The sequence below is a fragment of the Mastigoproctus giganteus genome, chromosome 8 (genome assembly GCF_048544385.1).
Source record: "Mastigoproctus giganteus isolate SK-2022 chromosome 8, ASM4854438v1, whole genome shotgun sequence".
NCBI lineage: Eukaryota > Metazoa > Arthropoda > Arachnida > Uropygi > Thelyphonidae > Mastigoproctus > Mastigoproctus giganteus.
In genome coordinates, this window is record NC_143582.1 from 157,407,987 (window position 1) to 157,424,383 (window position 16,397).

The 16,397-nt window shown below is 38.0% G+C and overlaps 1 protein-coding gene across 3 annotated transcripts in view; it reads left to right on the forward strand.

Moving 5' to 3' along the window:
- hgo (homogentisate 1,2-dioxygenase) overlaps positions 1-16,397 on the forward strand; it is a 431,143-nt gene that overhangs the window by 278,343 nt on the left and 136,403 nt on the right. For all 3 annotated transcript variants that reach the window (XM_090379845.1, XM_090379846.1, XM_090379847.1), the window contains one exon: positions 7,989-8,088. In XM_090379845.1, the coding sequence (XP_090235971.1) occupies positions 7,989-8,088 (100 nt within the window). The remainder of the gene's footprint in view (positions 1-7,988; positions 8,089-16,397) is intronic.

Genomic DNA, 16,397 nt, shown 5'->3' on the forward strand with positions numbered 1-16,397 from the left:
TACCTTTTGGATCCACTCTTGAAGCTCAATGTAGCCTCTAAGACTGAACATGATATTTCAAACGCAGTCTCACTATTCACTGTATAATAGAACTGTAAACTCCTGTTTAAATAGTACAGTAAATCATTGATAAAATGCTGTGCACTGTCTTGACATCTGCTTACACTACATGCTGCTTCATGTCTGGTTGTATCAAAAAAAAAAAAAAACAACAACAACACATCTTTTTCCTTATTTATACCCTTTAGCTCTACCCGATCGGTGCATAAGTTATTACCCAAACTGTAAAATGTTACATTTCACAGCATTAAAATGTAACTGCCATTTCTCTATTAATGAGCATTTATAAAATGAGTAGTTATAACAGCCATCTTCTGCTTGTTTGATTATTTAAGGTATGAAAACAGTATAATGTGATATCAATAAGTGGTGCATGAGCAAGCAGAACATAAATGTACAGCATGACATTGTTAATGCAATGATAGATGTAAAATGTATGTATTACTATTTATTATGATAATGTTAAATTGAGATACTAAATTAACAAAATTATAGAGTGTTGTATTTAATATTGTATATTTAATTTAGAAAAACAGCTTTACATGAAATTTGTGACAAAACAGCATTATCAGAACCTTTTTGAGGACAGTGGGACATTAGGCCCAAAATCAGAACAATCCCAGGAAATCAGGTTGTCTAATCATCCTAACATGACATGTAAAGATTTGTCTTTTTTCTGTTAGTTGATATATCTGCTTCAGAAATTAGGTACTTTTTGTTTTATGTTCATTATTGTAATAATGAAACATAAAACTGATAATAATCAAGACATAATAATAAAAGCAAATAAGTTTCTGTCACTGTTAATATTGATGAGATGGCTCTTTCGTTTCTACTATTATTGTTTTTCTGTTTATTAGTTTATTTATTTGGCAAGCATATTAATACATGCACATACATAAGCTTGAATTTTTATGTGCATAACAGTTTTCTCAACTGGAAAATGAAAGCAGTTAATAGTTTTAGGTTGGAAAAAGACATTATGTGATTACTGCCCATAAGATAAACTATATTGCACATTATATATAAATAAATATATAATAATTAAGGACACTTTTTAATACATGAATTGGTAAACAAAATAGGTTTTATTGAAACATATTAAATACAAGCTATCATATCAAATCTACACTAGATTTTTAGCAGGTGACAGTTCAGGATTCTTATGAAACCCTATCTTCATCAGATTAAATGAGGAAGGGGGGACTATTTATTATGATAATGATTTAGTATTATTCGTTCCAAACATATGATTTAGTATTATTTGTTCATTTTGGTTAGCTCTCATTATGTTTATTTTCATTGAATGCATGCAGAGAAGTGTCTTCTTTTCTAATTAGTATTAATGATTTTGTATTATATTATTTTTCCTTTCAGTAAACCATATTGGGGGGGGGTGGATATTACAGCTCAAGTTAACATTGTAATCCATGTTATCCATTTAAGCAGAAATATAATTTAATTTAAGATAATGGAAACTTTTTAAATTTTATCTAACATTAACTAACACAATGGTCTATTTTTGGTAATGGAATACAGATAAGTTATAACATGTGGCTGCCAGGCACTAAAGTTTTTACACAGAAATACACTTAGGTAATATGATGTGAGCTCCGCTGCATAATTTATTGGAAAATACAGAGCAAATGTATGGATTGGAAATCATTTAAAAGAAAGAAAGGAAAAGCCAAGACTGAAGATGTAGATAACTTGAAGGTGTAGTCCGAAGACTATACCTTCAACTTCATCCCAACTAATTCTACAGGAAGGATGCAAGGCAGAGGATGGCCCTTATAAAGTCAGAGTTATGGGCTGTGGTCCCAGGCTTATTATGATGGAATTAGTTCTGAAACAACAGAGAGGTGACTTGATAGTAAGTTGAGGATACAGTTAGCCTTGATCAAGATTACAAGGGATTAAGAGATTTAAAACAGAACAGGTCCTGGACCAAGGCTAATTAAGTAAATCCAGAAAAATCAGTAAAAAAATTAATTGAAGAAACCAAAAAGAAGGACATAAAGGAAGGCAAAGGTCCAAGGCTAAGAACCAGGAGCAGTATGGTGAAATAATGGGTGATAACAGATAATGGATCCAAGATTATACAAATAACAGCTTCACATCATATTAGCTATCAAAATTTGGATGTTGACTGGTTGTTGAAATTTGTACCCTATTTTCTGTTGATGGTGAGGTCAGAACTATAGAAGCACTGCATTGCCTTACAGGAAGGAATAACTTGATTGAATTTTCAGTTACAGTTACTTGAAACAAATTCACTTATATTTGTTTTTGATTAATCCTCATATTTCTTTCTATCAACAGGATATGAAGAGTTACAATATAGCCATTGTAGCTCTTCCAGCAATAACATTACCCATTGTTTTTCTATATTTTGGTGTTGAGTTTTTTTCTCCCATGTATAATTTACAGTTAAATTTTTTTGCATGAACACCAATAAAAAAAATTTCAAGATAGGAACCCAAACATATGATTTACTATTATTTGTTCATTTTGGTTAGCTTTCATTATGTTTATTTTCATTGAATACATGCAGAGAAGTGTCTTCTTTCCTAATTATTATTAATGATTTTGTATTATATTATTTTTCCTTTCAGTAAACCATGTTAGATTCCGCTATCTTGGTTTTAAACTTCTTATTCAGAATAATTTATTTATTCCTTTTTTGAATATTTTTCAGTATAACACAGTTTCATATCAGTTAATTTTATTACCTCCCATGTTTTCTTTGCAAACTGTATATTTGTTCTCTTTCTTATATAATATAGTAAACCCTCACTTTAACAGATTTCAGTTTAAACTGGTGTATGCAGGGCCTTCAAGCCCCACACAATTTCAGCGATGTCATGCTCTTTATCTACTCAGTCCACATAGATGAAACTCTCAATGCCTTTCAACAAAAGTGTTTACATTGATTTTTCCACTGAAAATTCCAAAAATCACTGTAGTTATCGAGAAAACAGTGGTGTTACTGAGGAGACCTTCAGATTTTGAATAAGCTTTAGTCACTTTCCACTGCCACTGTACAACACAGAAAAAATGCAGGGGATCAGTTAAGTCTATTTTTGATGATTATGTGCACACGCTGAAAACAATAATTTAAAATTAGCAACTCTGCTTGCATTCAATTATTAAAGCACACTGGTTTTACATTTTATTGTAGCACCTCCAACTGTTACACTCTTTAGCTTCTTGTTATTTAAGAGTCTGGTTTGTCTCTCTTTTTTGAAAGAATGTGAGTTTTTTGATTTACATTTTGCTTCCTGACAATAGTAATAATAATCGTTGCATATGATGCAAGAAAGCAAGCTTATGAGCTTATGTAGCATCAGCCAACAAAAAAAAAAAATTTACACAACCATTCCCTCTAAATGTGTGTCCAGTTCCTCCTTAAATTTATTTAACCCATCAACTTCCACAACGACAGATGGAAGTTTGTTCCAGCAATTAACCACCCGCTGGCTAAAGGCAAATTTCTGCACATCTATTCTACATCTGTCTTTTCTTAATTTGAATTTATGCCCCCTTAGGTTCGAGGGGGCATAAATTCACTTGTTTTCACTTGGAGAACAAGTGAAAGAATCCATAAGAATTCAGTGTGCTCAACCCATTCAAGGCTTTATACACCTCAATCAGATCACCTCGCAGGTGCCTAGTCTCCAGCCACTGCGATTTGTAGAACTTAAGCCTCTCTTGATAAGAGGATCCCTTCATTCCCCTCACCAATCTTGTTGCCCTTCTCTGTACACACTCAAGCAAATCTACATCCTTCCTAAAATGAGTCCTCCAGACCTGTATACCGTACTCAAAGCATGGCCTGACCATTGTGTTATACATAGGGATAATCATCTCCTTTTCCCTGCTAGCAAAATTCCTGTATATCATTGAAAAAAACCCCATGATCTGCTCTGGCAGCCTGTCTCATTGCTCAGAAAACTTCATATCTGACTGCACAATTACTCCCAGGTCTTTTTCATTTTCTACCACCCTTAGTGCAGTACCACACAGTTGGTCCTCTGGGGTTACTTATACCCATATGCAGTACTTTGCATTTGTCAATGTTAAACTTCAGTTACCACTTCTCAGCCCATCTTCTCAAATTTCTAGATCCTGTTCCTTGGTCAGATTACTGTTTCAAAACTTCTGATGTCAACGTTTGCTCAGATCGTGTCAGTGAAATTATTCTTGCAGGAATGGAATCCTTTATCCCACACTCCACTTTAAAATCTCGTCCTTTATCTAAACCTTGGTTTTCCAATAAATGTGCTAAGGCTGTCCAAGAGAAGAATGTTGCATATCGTAATTGGCTTGTTTCTAATTCTTCAGTTTCATTTTCTGCCTACACCAAAGCTCGCAACAATTGTAAAGCAGTTATTAATCAGTCCAAACTAGAGTTCGAACAGGCTAAGAGTAGAAAACTTGCTTCTTGCCCTAATGGTAGCCGAGCATTCTGGTCTCTTGCCAAAGCTATTGGCTGCAACTTTTGCCCATCTCTGCTCCCACCTCTGTCCAAACCAGATGGTTCTGTTGTCACTTCAGCCAAGGATAAAGCTGACCTGCTAGCATCCCATTTTTCTTCCAGCTCATGTATTAATGATCTTGGTAAAACACCTCCCACCATTCCCAACACACTCCATTCAATGCCTCCTGTGGTCTTCCGTCAAAAGGATATCAGAAGGATTTTGATGAATCTCGATGCTAAGAAAGCTCCAGGTATGATGGTATTTCTCCACTTGTTCTCAAAACCTGTGCTCCTGAACTTACTCCTATTCTTTGCCATCTTTTTTCACTTTCTTATTCTAAAGGTGTTTTTCCTTCTGCTTGGAAATTTGCTCATATCCAGCCAGTTCCTAAAAAGGGTGACAAATCCCTCCCATACAACCTCTGGCATGGTGCCGTGAAGGGTATTGTATGGTCGTGGTACCTGCGTGTACCGGTGAACTGTACAATAAAGATCTTATTTATTATCGTCCCATTGCAATTACTTCTACTCTTTCTAAAGTAATGGAGAAATCAATTAACCGCCAACTCTTAAACTACCTAGAAACCTTCCGTCTGATCAACGATCACCAGTATGGATTCCGTCAGTGTCGATCCACTGGTGATATTCTGGCTTATGTTATCCATTTATGGACTAATCCAATGGAAAAGTTCGGTGAAACACAAGCAGTTGCTCTTGATATCTCAAAGGCTTTTGATTGTGTTTGGCATAAAGGTCTTCCAAACAAGCTTCCATCTTATGGTTTGCCAACTGTTTTTTGTAATTGGTTATCCAGTTTTCTCTCTCTGATCGCTCACTCACTGAGGGTGATGGTAGATGGCTCTCTGTCTTCTAACTTCTCCACTAATGCCGGTGTCCCTCAAGGTTCATTCAGTTCTTTCCCCCACTCTTTTCCTCTTGTATATCAATGACCTTCTTCCATTGACTGGAAATCCTATCCATAGTTTTGCCGATGATAGCACATTGTCCTGCTCAATCAGCTTCAACTTCTCGAAAATCTGCTACCAATTCCTTAAATGCCGATCTTCAGGTAATTCTCCAGTGGGGCAAAGACAACTTAGTTGATTTCAACCCTTCTAAAGTGGCGCCTCCGTAGCCAGGTGGGAAGGAGCAGCAGTGCATAGCACACGCTTCTTGATTAGACCTGGGTTCGAGCCCGTCACCACCAAATACGGAGAATGCGGAAAGGTCAGGGAATGACCACCGCATATCCCGGAGCAATATGGCCTTAGTTGCTAATGCTCCTAAAAACCAAATAACAAACAAACAAACAAACCCTTCTAAAACTCAGTCTTGTCTTATATCTCGCAAAAAGGATTCTTCTGCTCCTATGCTTATCTTTAGTGACACTCCAATTTTTAGGCAAAAGGATATATCTCTTTTGGGGATTACCCTGACTTCTAATCTCTCTTGGCACAAGCACATTAGAAATATTGCTTCCTCTGCATCTAAAAAACTTGGTTTTCTCTTTCGCTCTCGGTGTTACTTTTCTTGAAAACAGCTGCTCACTCTGTATAAATCGCAAATCCGCCCTGCCATGGAATATTGTTCCCACATCTGGGGTGGTGCCCCCAAAACCTCTCTCAGGCTTCTTGATTCCATTCAGAGGAGGGCAGTTAGGTTAATTAATGATTCATCTCTAACAGAGTCTCTCCACTCGCTGTCTCATAGGCACACTGTTTCTGCTGCATGCCTCTTCTACAGATACTTCCATGGGCACTGTTCTTCTGAATTAGCTTCTATAATTCCCGCTCTCTCTTTCAAAACAGTCCGAACACGTGCCGCCACCAGCCAACATCCATTTACTCTCCAACTTCAAACCCACAGAACCAACTTTTCATCTTCCTCATTTATTCATTCAACTGCCGTTTTCTGGAACAACCTTCCTTCATACGTATTTCCTGAAAATTACAATCTACAGAAGTTCAAGTCCAATGTCAACAAATATCTTCTTTCGTCTTCTCAATCTCCAACCCAAGCACGGTACTAAGTACTATAGGTTCTAATACCTCTCGTGTTTGGGGTTCACATAAAAATAAAAATTAAAAAAAAAGTAACACACTGCCATTACTGTCATTAACAATCCTGCCAACCTTTGTATCATCTGCAAATTTCAACACTAAGTCTGATATACCTTCATCAATATCATTGATAAATATACAAAACAACAGTGGACCCAACACTGAACCCTGTGGGACTCCACTAATAACATTAGTCCACAAAGAACAGTGCCCATTGATTACCACCCTCTGTTTTCTTCTCCCACTCAACCATCCTTTTATCCATTGTAGCAACTTACCCTTAATACCATTCTGCTCCAATGTGTACAGTAGCCTTCTATGCACAACAATGTCAAAAGCTTTCCTGAAATCCAAGTATATGATATCAAAATTATTTTTTGCATCCAGTTTCTTTGTAACCACATCATAATATCCAATTAAATTTGTGAGACAAGACTTTCCCTTAACAAACTCATGCTGTGTCTGAATTATTACTGCAGTCTTGTCTATATGATCCTGCAATGCATCTTTAACCAGTGACTCCATTATTTTACCCGGAACAGAAGTTAAACTAACTGGTCTGTAATTACTAGTGTCACCCTTTGATCCCCCCTTTGTGAATTGGGGTCACATTTGCACATCTCCAGTCCATGGGGACCTCTCCTGAGTCCAGGGATGCTCTCATAATTATGACTAAGGGTTTTCTTAGTTCCTTTGCTGCCTCCTTTAATATAACTGGATAGATCCCATCCACCCCAGATGCCTTTTTTATGTTTAACTTCAACAATTGCCCCTCCACTTTGCTCTCAGTTATTACAAAATCATTAAGCACCCTGTTACAATTTGATAACCTTCTGGCATTTTCAATCCTTAATAACTCCTCATGTGTGAATGTAGATAAAGATAACTCCCAAATAACAAAGGTGATAAAAAAAAAGTGGCAAAGGTAAAGAAAGCCAACACGAGATTGACGAGAAACGTCAGATAATTTGCGCGGAATAATATAATTGTCACTGTCTAGCAGGCTTGTGCCAGTATTTTCATCATCACTGAGCCAATTATGTCACTGGATCCAGATATCAGTAGGGAGTTATGTGAACCTCCCATAATAGTACTCAAGCTTTATTCATTTTTCACTGTCACTATACAACACAGCAAAGTTTCAAGCTCTTCTATTCTACACAGTGACTGCAATAAAATACAGTATTAAAACATTTGACGTTTTTTATTTCATAGTACAGCACTTTTCATAATATTCTGGCAATATCAGAGACTATATATATAATTTAAAAGACAATTAGATTTATTTCTTTTTATTGTATTTCTAGTTATATAAAATTTCTATTTATGTAAAATTTATACAGCACTGTTTGAACAAAATTAAAAATATGCTTTCCTTTACCTCTTAGCAAGGGATGAAATTCACAGTAAGTGTGGATGGACCTAGTCGAGGTTATATCTTGGAAGTGTTTGATGGTCATTTTACTTTGCCACAATTGGGTCCGATAGGTATGTATTTTTGGACACTTAGAAGTTATAGTATGTCTTAAAGTACTGCTTTATTGGACTAATTTCAAAAAAATAGCAAGGGCTTAATTTTTCAGTACTCACCTTGATCGATCTGCAATTGTTATGGTTTGAATGGCAAGAGGTGACTAGCTTTAAGGTGATTGACTCAGCTATTACCATAGGGGTGGGTAAATAGTAATTATGATGGAAATGGGATTAAAATATGCGCAAGGAAGTAGAAGTGCACTAACTCCGTCCTTGGTTGTAATTAAATTAGGTTAAATTGGGAATCTCTAAATAGTAGATAAGCCAAAAGTCGTAACGAAGGACTTTCGTTAAAAAACGTTTTCAGTTGGCAAGTTAAATGAAAAGGGAACGTGTACTGTATTTAAGAAGAATTTTGTAAACCCGTGATGCACTTTGTTACTTGCGGGAATCTCAGATTGGTGAGATTCCAAACCGGAGAAAGATTGAAGGGGAGTTTCGCATTTATAATGTTTAGATCGGAGTGGTGACGAAACCATTCTATAATGAGGGCTTCGAATTGTAAAATTTTGTAACTGTTTTTTAATTTTAATATGGTAATAGCTGAGTCAACTAAGGGAGTATGGTTGTTGGAGTGGGCATGTAAAGTAAGTTCAGTGCTAGATTGTCCAGTTCTGAAGCTATTGTAGTGGTAGTATGCTCTGGTATTGGATGATTGGGTTGAACCGAATTTTGTTGTGGTACTACCAATGTAACAGGCTTTACAATTGTGTTGACATTTTATTAAATAAATAATATTATTCATTTTGCTTGTTGGATATTTATGTGTTTCTTTATATTTATTGAAAAGTGATCCGAGTTTGTTATAAGTGGAAAAAATAAGAGTGATGTCTGTACCTGCAAATATTCGCCGAAATTGTCCTGCAAGATTACTATGATAAGGAAGGACAAGACATGTTTTACTATTTATGATGTGTTTTATGGGATTATTGATATTATTTTTTGTGATGGAAATGGTATGTTGGATTAATTTTGGAGGGTAATTTCTGGCTATGAATTTTTTTGTGAGATATTGTAACTCATTGGATAGGTCGTCTTGTGAGGTGCTGAATTTAATGGCGTTGTAGATTTGGTTATAGAGAACATATTATTGAACTTCAAACAAAACTCGAACATCACCCTGACAAATGGCACATCTTACATCAGACTAACACTATTATTAACTCAAAACTCCCTTCCCAATCTAATATATCCAAACAACAACTCAATGATATTCATAAACTAAGTAAAATCCCCGACATTATTATCCAAAAAGCAGACAAAGGAGATACCATAGTAATTTTAGATAAAGTCACTTATATAGAAAAAATGGAACAAATTCTAGCAGACCAAGACACCTATATAATTAATAATTCCTATAATATATCCAAATTAAAAAAAAAGCTTGACATTACCCTTAGAAAACTCCGGTCTAATAAAGAAATCACCCTACATACCTTACAGCAGATTGGCATACGGAGCAATGTCTCCCCCATATGTTTGGAATTGCCAAACTACATAAACCGGGCCACCCCTTAAGACCAATTATCTCTTTTAGTAAATTTGCCTTCCCAAACCTATCCTCATTTCTAGTAAAAATCATATCTCCACTCACCAGGTTTTCCAAATTTAAAATCAGTAATACCAACCAAGCCTTTGAGAAAATTAAAACCACCATAATCGCTGACGATGATATTCTAGCATCGTTTGATGTCGTATCACTGTACACCAATGTACATATACCTTTCACCTTACAAGCCCTTTGTGGATATTTAACTTCCGACAATAGTCTCATTAATCGCACCTCCCTTTCTATAAACAGTATTTTAGAACTCACCTCTCTACTATTAGACGCTAGGCATTTCAGATTTCACAATCAGATCTTCCAACAAATATTTGGGTTACCCATGGGCTTGGGCATCTCTGCTCCCCTTTCCGAAATTTACTTAGCCACAGTTGAAAATAAAATCCTACAACCTTACCCTTCTGAGATAAAGTTATACATGCAATACGCCGATGATGTACTTTTAATAGGAAACTAAACTATAATTGATAATCTTTTTACAAAATTCAATTCCTTTCATGACAGATTTAAATACACACTCGAAATAGAAACCAATAAACAAATTAATTTTCTCAATCTCACCATATATAAAACAGGTACTAAACTAGGAACTAAGATCTATAGAAAACACACACACACGCACGCACACACACACACACGCACACACGCACACACGCACACACACACGCACACACACACACACACACACACACACACACACACACACACACACACACACACACACACACACACACACACACACACACACACACACACAGGGGAATTCCTACATTTCACATCACACCACCCTTTCAACATAAGAAAATACGTTCTCTATAACCAAACCTACAACGCCATTAAATTCAGCACCTCACAAGACGACCTATCCAATGAGTTACAATATCTCACAAAAAAATTCATAGCCAGAAATTACCCTCCAAAATTAATCCAACATACCATTTCCATCCCAAAAAATAATATCAATAATCCCATAAAACACGTTTGTTTGTTTGTTATTTGGTTTTTAGGAGCATTAGCAACTAAGGCCAGATAGGCTGAGAAGTGACAACTGAAGTTTAACATTGACAAATGCAAAGTACTACATATGAGTAGCAGTAATCCAAGTGATATGTACCAACTGTGTGGTACTACACTCAGTGAAGTGGAGAATGTAAAAGACCTGGGAGTAGTTATGCACTCAGATATGAATTTTGTCAATGATATATAGGAATTTTGCTGGTAGAGACAACGTGATTATCCCTTTGTATAAGCAATCGTCAGGCCACACCTTGAGTACTGCATACAGGTCTGGAGGCCTCATTTTAAGAAGGATGTAGAGTTGCTAGAACGAGTACAGAGAAGGGCAAGAAGACTGGTAAAATGAACAAAGGGATGCTTTTAACAAGAGAGAGTTTTAATTTCTGCATTTTGGCAGCATCTGGAGATTAGACATCTGCGAGGAGATCTGATTGAGGTGTATATGGCCTTGAATAGTTTGAGTAGGCTCAATGCTGATGGGATACTTCCACTTGCTCAGATTAAGAACCTCAGATTAAGGGGTATAGATTCAAATTGAGGAAAGACAGTTGTAGAATAGATGTACAGAAGTTTGCCTTTAGCCAGCGGGTAGTTGATTGTTGGAACTGAATTCCATCTGTTGTTAGGGAATTTATAGCTTAAATAAATTTAAGGCTGAACTAGACAAACATTTTGAGTAACCGGATGGGTAAAATGGGAAGGTTTTTTTTTTTTTTTTTTTTTTTCGGCTGATGCTATATAAGCTTGCTTTCTTGCATCATATGCCTCAACTAATTATTATTACCATTAGTAAAGGCACATGATGCAAGAAAGCATTATATAGCATCATCAAAAAAAAAAAAAAAAAAACACACACACACACCCTTCTCATTTCACCCATCCACTCGCTCCAAATGTTTATCTAGTTCTGCCTTGAATCTATTTAAGCTATCAACTTCTACAACGAAAGATGGCAGTTTGTTCCAGCAATCAATCACCCACTGGCTAAAGGCAAACTTCCACACATCTATCCTACAACTGTCTTTCCTCAATTTGAATTTATGCCCTCTCAGGCAATTACTCTAAGCAAGAGGAAGAATCGGATCAGCATTGACCATTCTCAAACCATTCAATGTTTTATACCTCTAAATAGGCCTATAAGGCTGGGACAGTTCATGTTGATGATTAAGCTTCACACCAGCCAGAAGATAAATAAATTCAATACTGTAACTAAAAACACTTTATTTACAATAAAATAAGTATAAAATAGATATATATTTACAATAAAAATATATAAATAACACTGATAAAATATACTAAAAATAGAAATTAAAAGCAATAAAATTTGCTGTAGCTTTCGGAGGCAGCAGTCTTCTTTCTCAGCAGCATATGTTTACTGTGCGGCACATCTTTAAATAGCAGATCCACGGCACATGTCACATGGTTCCATGGTTGGAATTTTCCATTTGCGCACTGGGACCAATTGGAGGCTTGAAGTGGTTAAACCCATGTTTAGTCTCTAGAGCGAAGTTTCCGGCATCCCCCTCCCCCAATACTTCTCCTTCATCCCATCACGGTACTAAGTACTATAGGTTTTGATACCTTTCGTGTTTGGGGTTTTCATAAAAAAAAAAAAAATATATATATATTTACTGTGCGGCATCTTTAAATAGCAGATCCACTGCACACGTCACATGGTTCCACGGTTGGAATTTTTCATTTGTGCACCGGGTCCGGAAATGGCTCGGGAGCACGGTGGCTGAAACCGTTCATCACATCCAAGAACGACGGTTTCCAGGAGGGGATGTAGACGTACATCCCTATCCCTATTAATAGTATTCCTAGCTGCCCCAATACGTAAGCTCTCAAGCCATTTACGGTCCCAGAATCCTTGTGCATGATCTGTGATGACAGCCTCCTCCGGGGAAATTTGATGTTGTTTCTCCCAGAAATGTTCTGCCACAGCAGACTTCCCATAATTTGCGGACTTTATTGCATTTACATGCTCCCGCAGCCGGTCTTTCAATCGCCGCCCCGTCTCACCCACATAACACACTCCACAATCCGGGCATTTAATTTCGTACACAACCCCACTGCTGGCTTCTTTGGATATGGGGTCTTTAACTCGAGATATCGCTGTGTGCAACCTCCAACCTGGGAGTTGCACAGAGCGAACTGACACCCCCCCCCCCGAATTATACATGCAATGTGGTCTCAAAGGCCCGGATAGTAGGGAATGTATGTGGTGCTCACAGGGGCGAACTGTTCATTACAGGAGGACTACTCTTCTAATGGCTCTGTCCAACACCTTCTGGGGGTAGCTGCACTTCTTGAGGTCTGCTGTGACCCGAACAATTTCATTATCTTTATCCTCGGGTGCTGCAGTGGGACCACACCCTGTCTATTAGAGCCTTGACCACACTGTTTTTGTGTTGGCTGGCCTGTGCCGAGGTATAGTGGGTATAATGACTCCGGCACATTGGCTTTCTAAATACCTTGGACTTAAGCCTGCCGCCTTCCCTAATAACCAACACGTCAAGGAATGGCAAGGTTCCCTCTTCTTCCACCTCCGAAGTAAATTTGATAAAAGAGGAGCAACTATTAAGTACATTAAGTACCTGATCCTCCCTCCCCCTCTGTATAATGGAGAATGTGTCATCAACATACATATCTCCTCCATCTGCGCATGGGAATTCCAAATCCCCAAAAATCTTGACTTCTAAATCTTCCATAGCTAAATTGGCCACTATGGCACTAATGGGGGAACCCATGGCTGTGCCATCGACCTGCCTTTACATGACATCTTGGAATACTATAATGGTACTAGATAAGCAAAATTCCACTCCTTCACGTTATGGTATTCCAAGATGTCATGTACAGGCAGGTCCATGGCACAGCCATGGGTTCCCCCATTAGTGCCATAGTGGCCAATTTAGCTATGGAAGAGTTAGAAGTTAGGATTTTTGGGGATTTGGAATTTCCCATGTGCAGATGGAGGAGATATGTATGTTGATGACACATTCTCCATTATACAGAGGGGGGAGGGAGGATCAGGTACTTAATGTACTTAATAGTTGCTTCCCTTTTATCAAATTTACTTCGGAGGTGGAAGAAGAGGGAACCTTGCCATTCTTTGACGTGTTGGTTATTAGGGAAGGAGGCAGGCTTAAGTCCAAGGTATTTAGAAAGCCGATGTGCCAGAGTCATTATACCCACTATACCTCGGCACAGGCCAGCCAACACAAAAACAGTGTGGTCAAGGCTCTAATAGACAGGGTGTGGTCCCACTGCAGCACCTCCGAGGATAAAGATAATGAAATTGTTCGGGTCACAGCAGACCTCAAGAAGTGCAGCTACCCCCAGAAGGTGTTGGACAGAGCCATTAGAAGAGTAGTCCTCCTGTAATGAACAGTTCGTCCCTGTGAGCACCACATACATTCCCTACTATCCGGGCCTTTGAGACCACATTGCATGTATAATTCGGGGGGGGGGTGTCAGATACGCTCTGTGCAACTCCCAGGTTGGAGGTTGCACACAGCGATATCTCGAGTTAAAGACCCCATATCCAAAGAAGCCAGCAGTGGGGTTGTGTACGAAATTAAATGCCCGGATTGTGGAGTGTGTTATGTGGGTGAGACGGGGCGGCGATTGAAAGACCGGCTGCGGGAGCATGTAAATGCAATAAAGTCCGCAAATTATGGGAAGTCTGCTGTGGCAGAACATTTCTGGGAGAAACAACATCAAATTTCCCCGGAGGAGGCTGTCATCACAGATCATGCACAAGGATTCTGGGACCGTAAATGGCTTGAGAGCTTACGTATTGGGGCAGCTAGGAATACTATTAATAGGGATAGGGATGTACGTCTACATCCCCTCCTGGAAACCGTCGTTCTTGGATGTGATGAACGGTTTCAGCTACCGTGCTCCCGAGCCATTTCCGGACCCGGTGCACAAATGAAAAATTCCAACCGTGGAACCATGTGACGTGTGCAGTGGATCTGCTATTTAAAGATGCCGCACAGTAAATATATATATATATTTTTTTTTTTTTATGAAAACCCCAAACACGAAAGGTATCAAAACCTATAGTACTTAGTACCGTGATGGGATGAAGGAGAAGTATTGGGGGAGGGGGATGCCGGAAACTTCGCTCTAGAGACTAAACATGGGTTTAACCACTTCAAGCCTCCAATTAGCAAAGTGGTGGTATTTCACCGGTTGATGAATGCTGCTGAGGAAGGAGACTGCTGCCTCCAAAAGCTACAGCTAATTTTATCGCTTTTAATTTCTATTTTTAGTATATTTTATCAATGTTATTTATATATTTTTATTGTAAATATATATCTATTTTATACTTATTTTATTGTAAATAAAGTGTTTTTAGTTACAGTATTGAATTTATTTATCTTCTGGCTGGTGTGAAGCTTAATCATCAAAACAAATGCTTTATACACCTCAATAAGATCACTTTGCAGGTACCTAGTCCCCAGACATTGTAATTTGCAAAACCTAAGCCTTTCTTCATAAGAATAACCCTTTGTTCCATTCAATAATCTTGCCCTTCTCTGTACTCATTCCAACAGCTCTACATCCTTCTTAAAATGAGGCCTCCAAACCTGTATACAGTACTCAAGGTGTGGCTTGACCATTGCCTTATACAAGGGGATAATCACCTCCTTATCCCTGCTAGAGAAATTCCTGAATATCATTGACAAGACACCATGAGCTACTCTTGCAGATCGTCTTCACTGCTCAGAAAACTTCATATCTGCCTGCACATTTTCCTCCAGGTCCTTTTCATTCTCTCCCACTGTCAGTGTAGTACCACACAGTTGATACGTTACTCTGGGGTTATTGTTTCCCATATGCAGTACTTTACATTTGTCAATGTTAAACTTATGTTGCCACCTCTCAGCTCACCTGCTCAACTTTTCTATATCCTGTTGCAGCAGCATACTGTCATTAGTGTCATTAACAACCCTGCCGACCTTCGTATCGTCTACAAACTTGGACAGTAAGCCTGATATGCCATCATCAATATCATTAATAAATACAGAACACAACAATGGATCCAACACTGAACCCTGGGGGAATCCACTAATAACATTAGTCCACAAACAGCAGTGTCCATTGATTACCACTCTCTGTCTTCTCCCACTCAACCATCCCTTTACCCATACTAGCAATTTGCCTCCAATGCCACACTGCTCCAATTTGTGCAGCAGTCTTCCATGTGCAAAAGTATCAAAAGCCTTTCTAAGATCCAAATATATGATATCAAAATTATTCTTTGCATCCAATTTCTTTGTGACCACATCATAACATCCAATCAGATTTGTCAGACAAGACTGTCCCTTAACAAAACCATGCTGTGTCTGAGCTATAACTGAAGTCTTGTCTAGATGATCCTGCAATGTTTCTTTAACCAGGGCCACCATTAATTTCTGTGGAACACAAGTTAAACTTAGGGGTCTATAGTTACTTGTATCATCTTTTGAACCCCCTTTGTGAATTGGTGATACATTTGCACACATTCAGTCCATGAGTACCTCTCCTTAGTCCATGGAGGCTCTAATAATTATGGCTAAGGGTTTGCTTACTTCCTTTGCTACCTCCTTTAATATAAGTGGATAAATTCCATCCAACCTAGGTGCTTGTCTTATATTTATCTTCCACAATTTCTCCTCCACTTTACTCTCAGTTA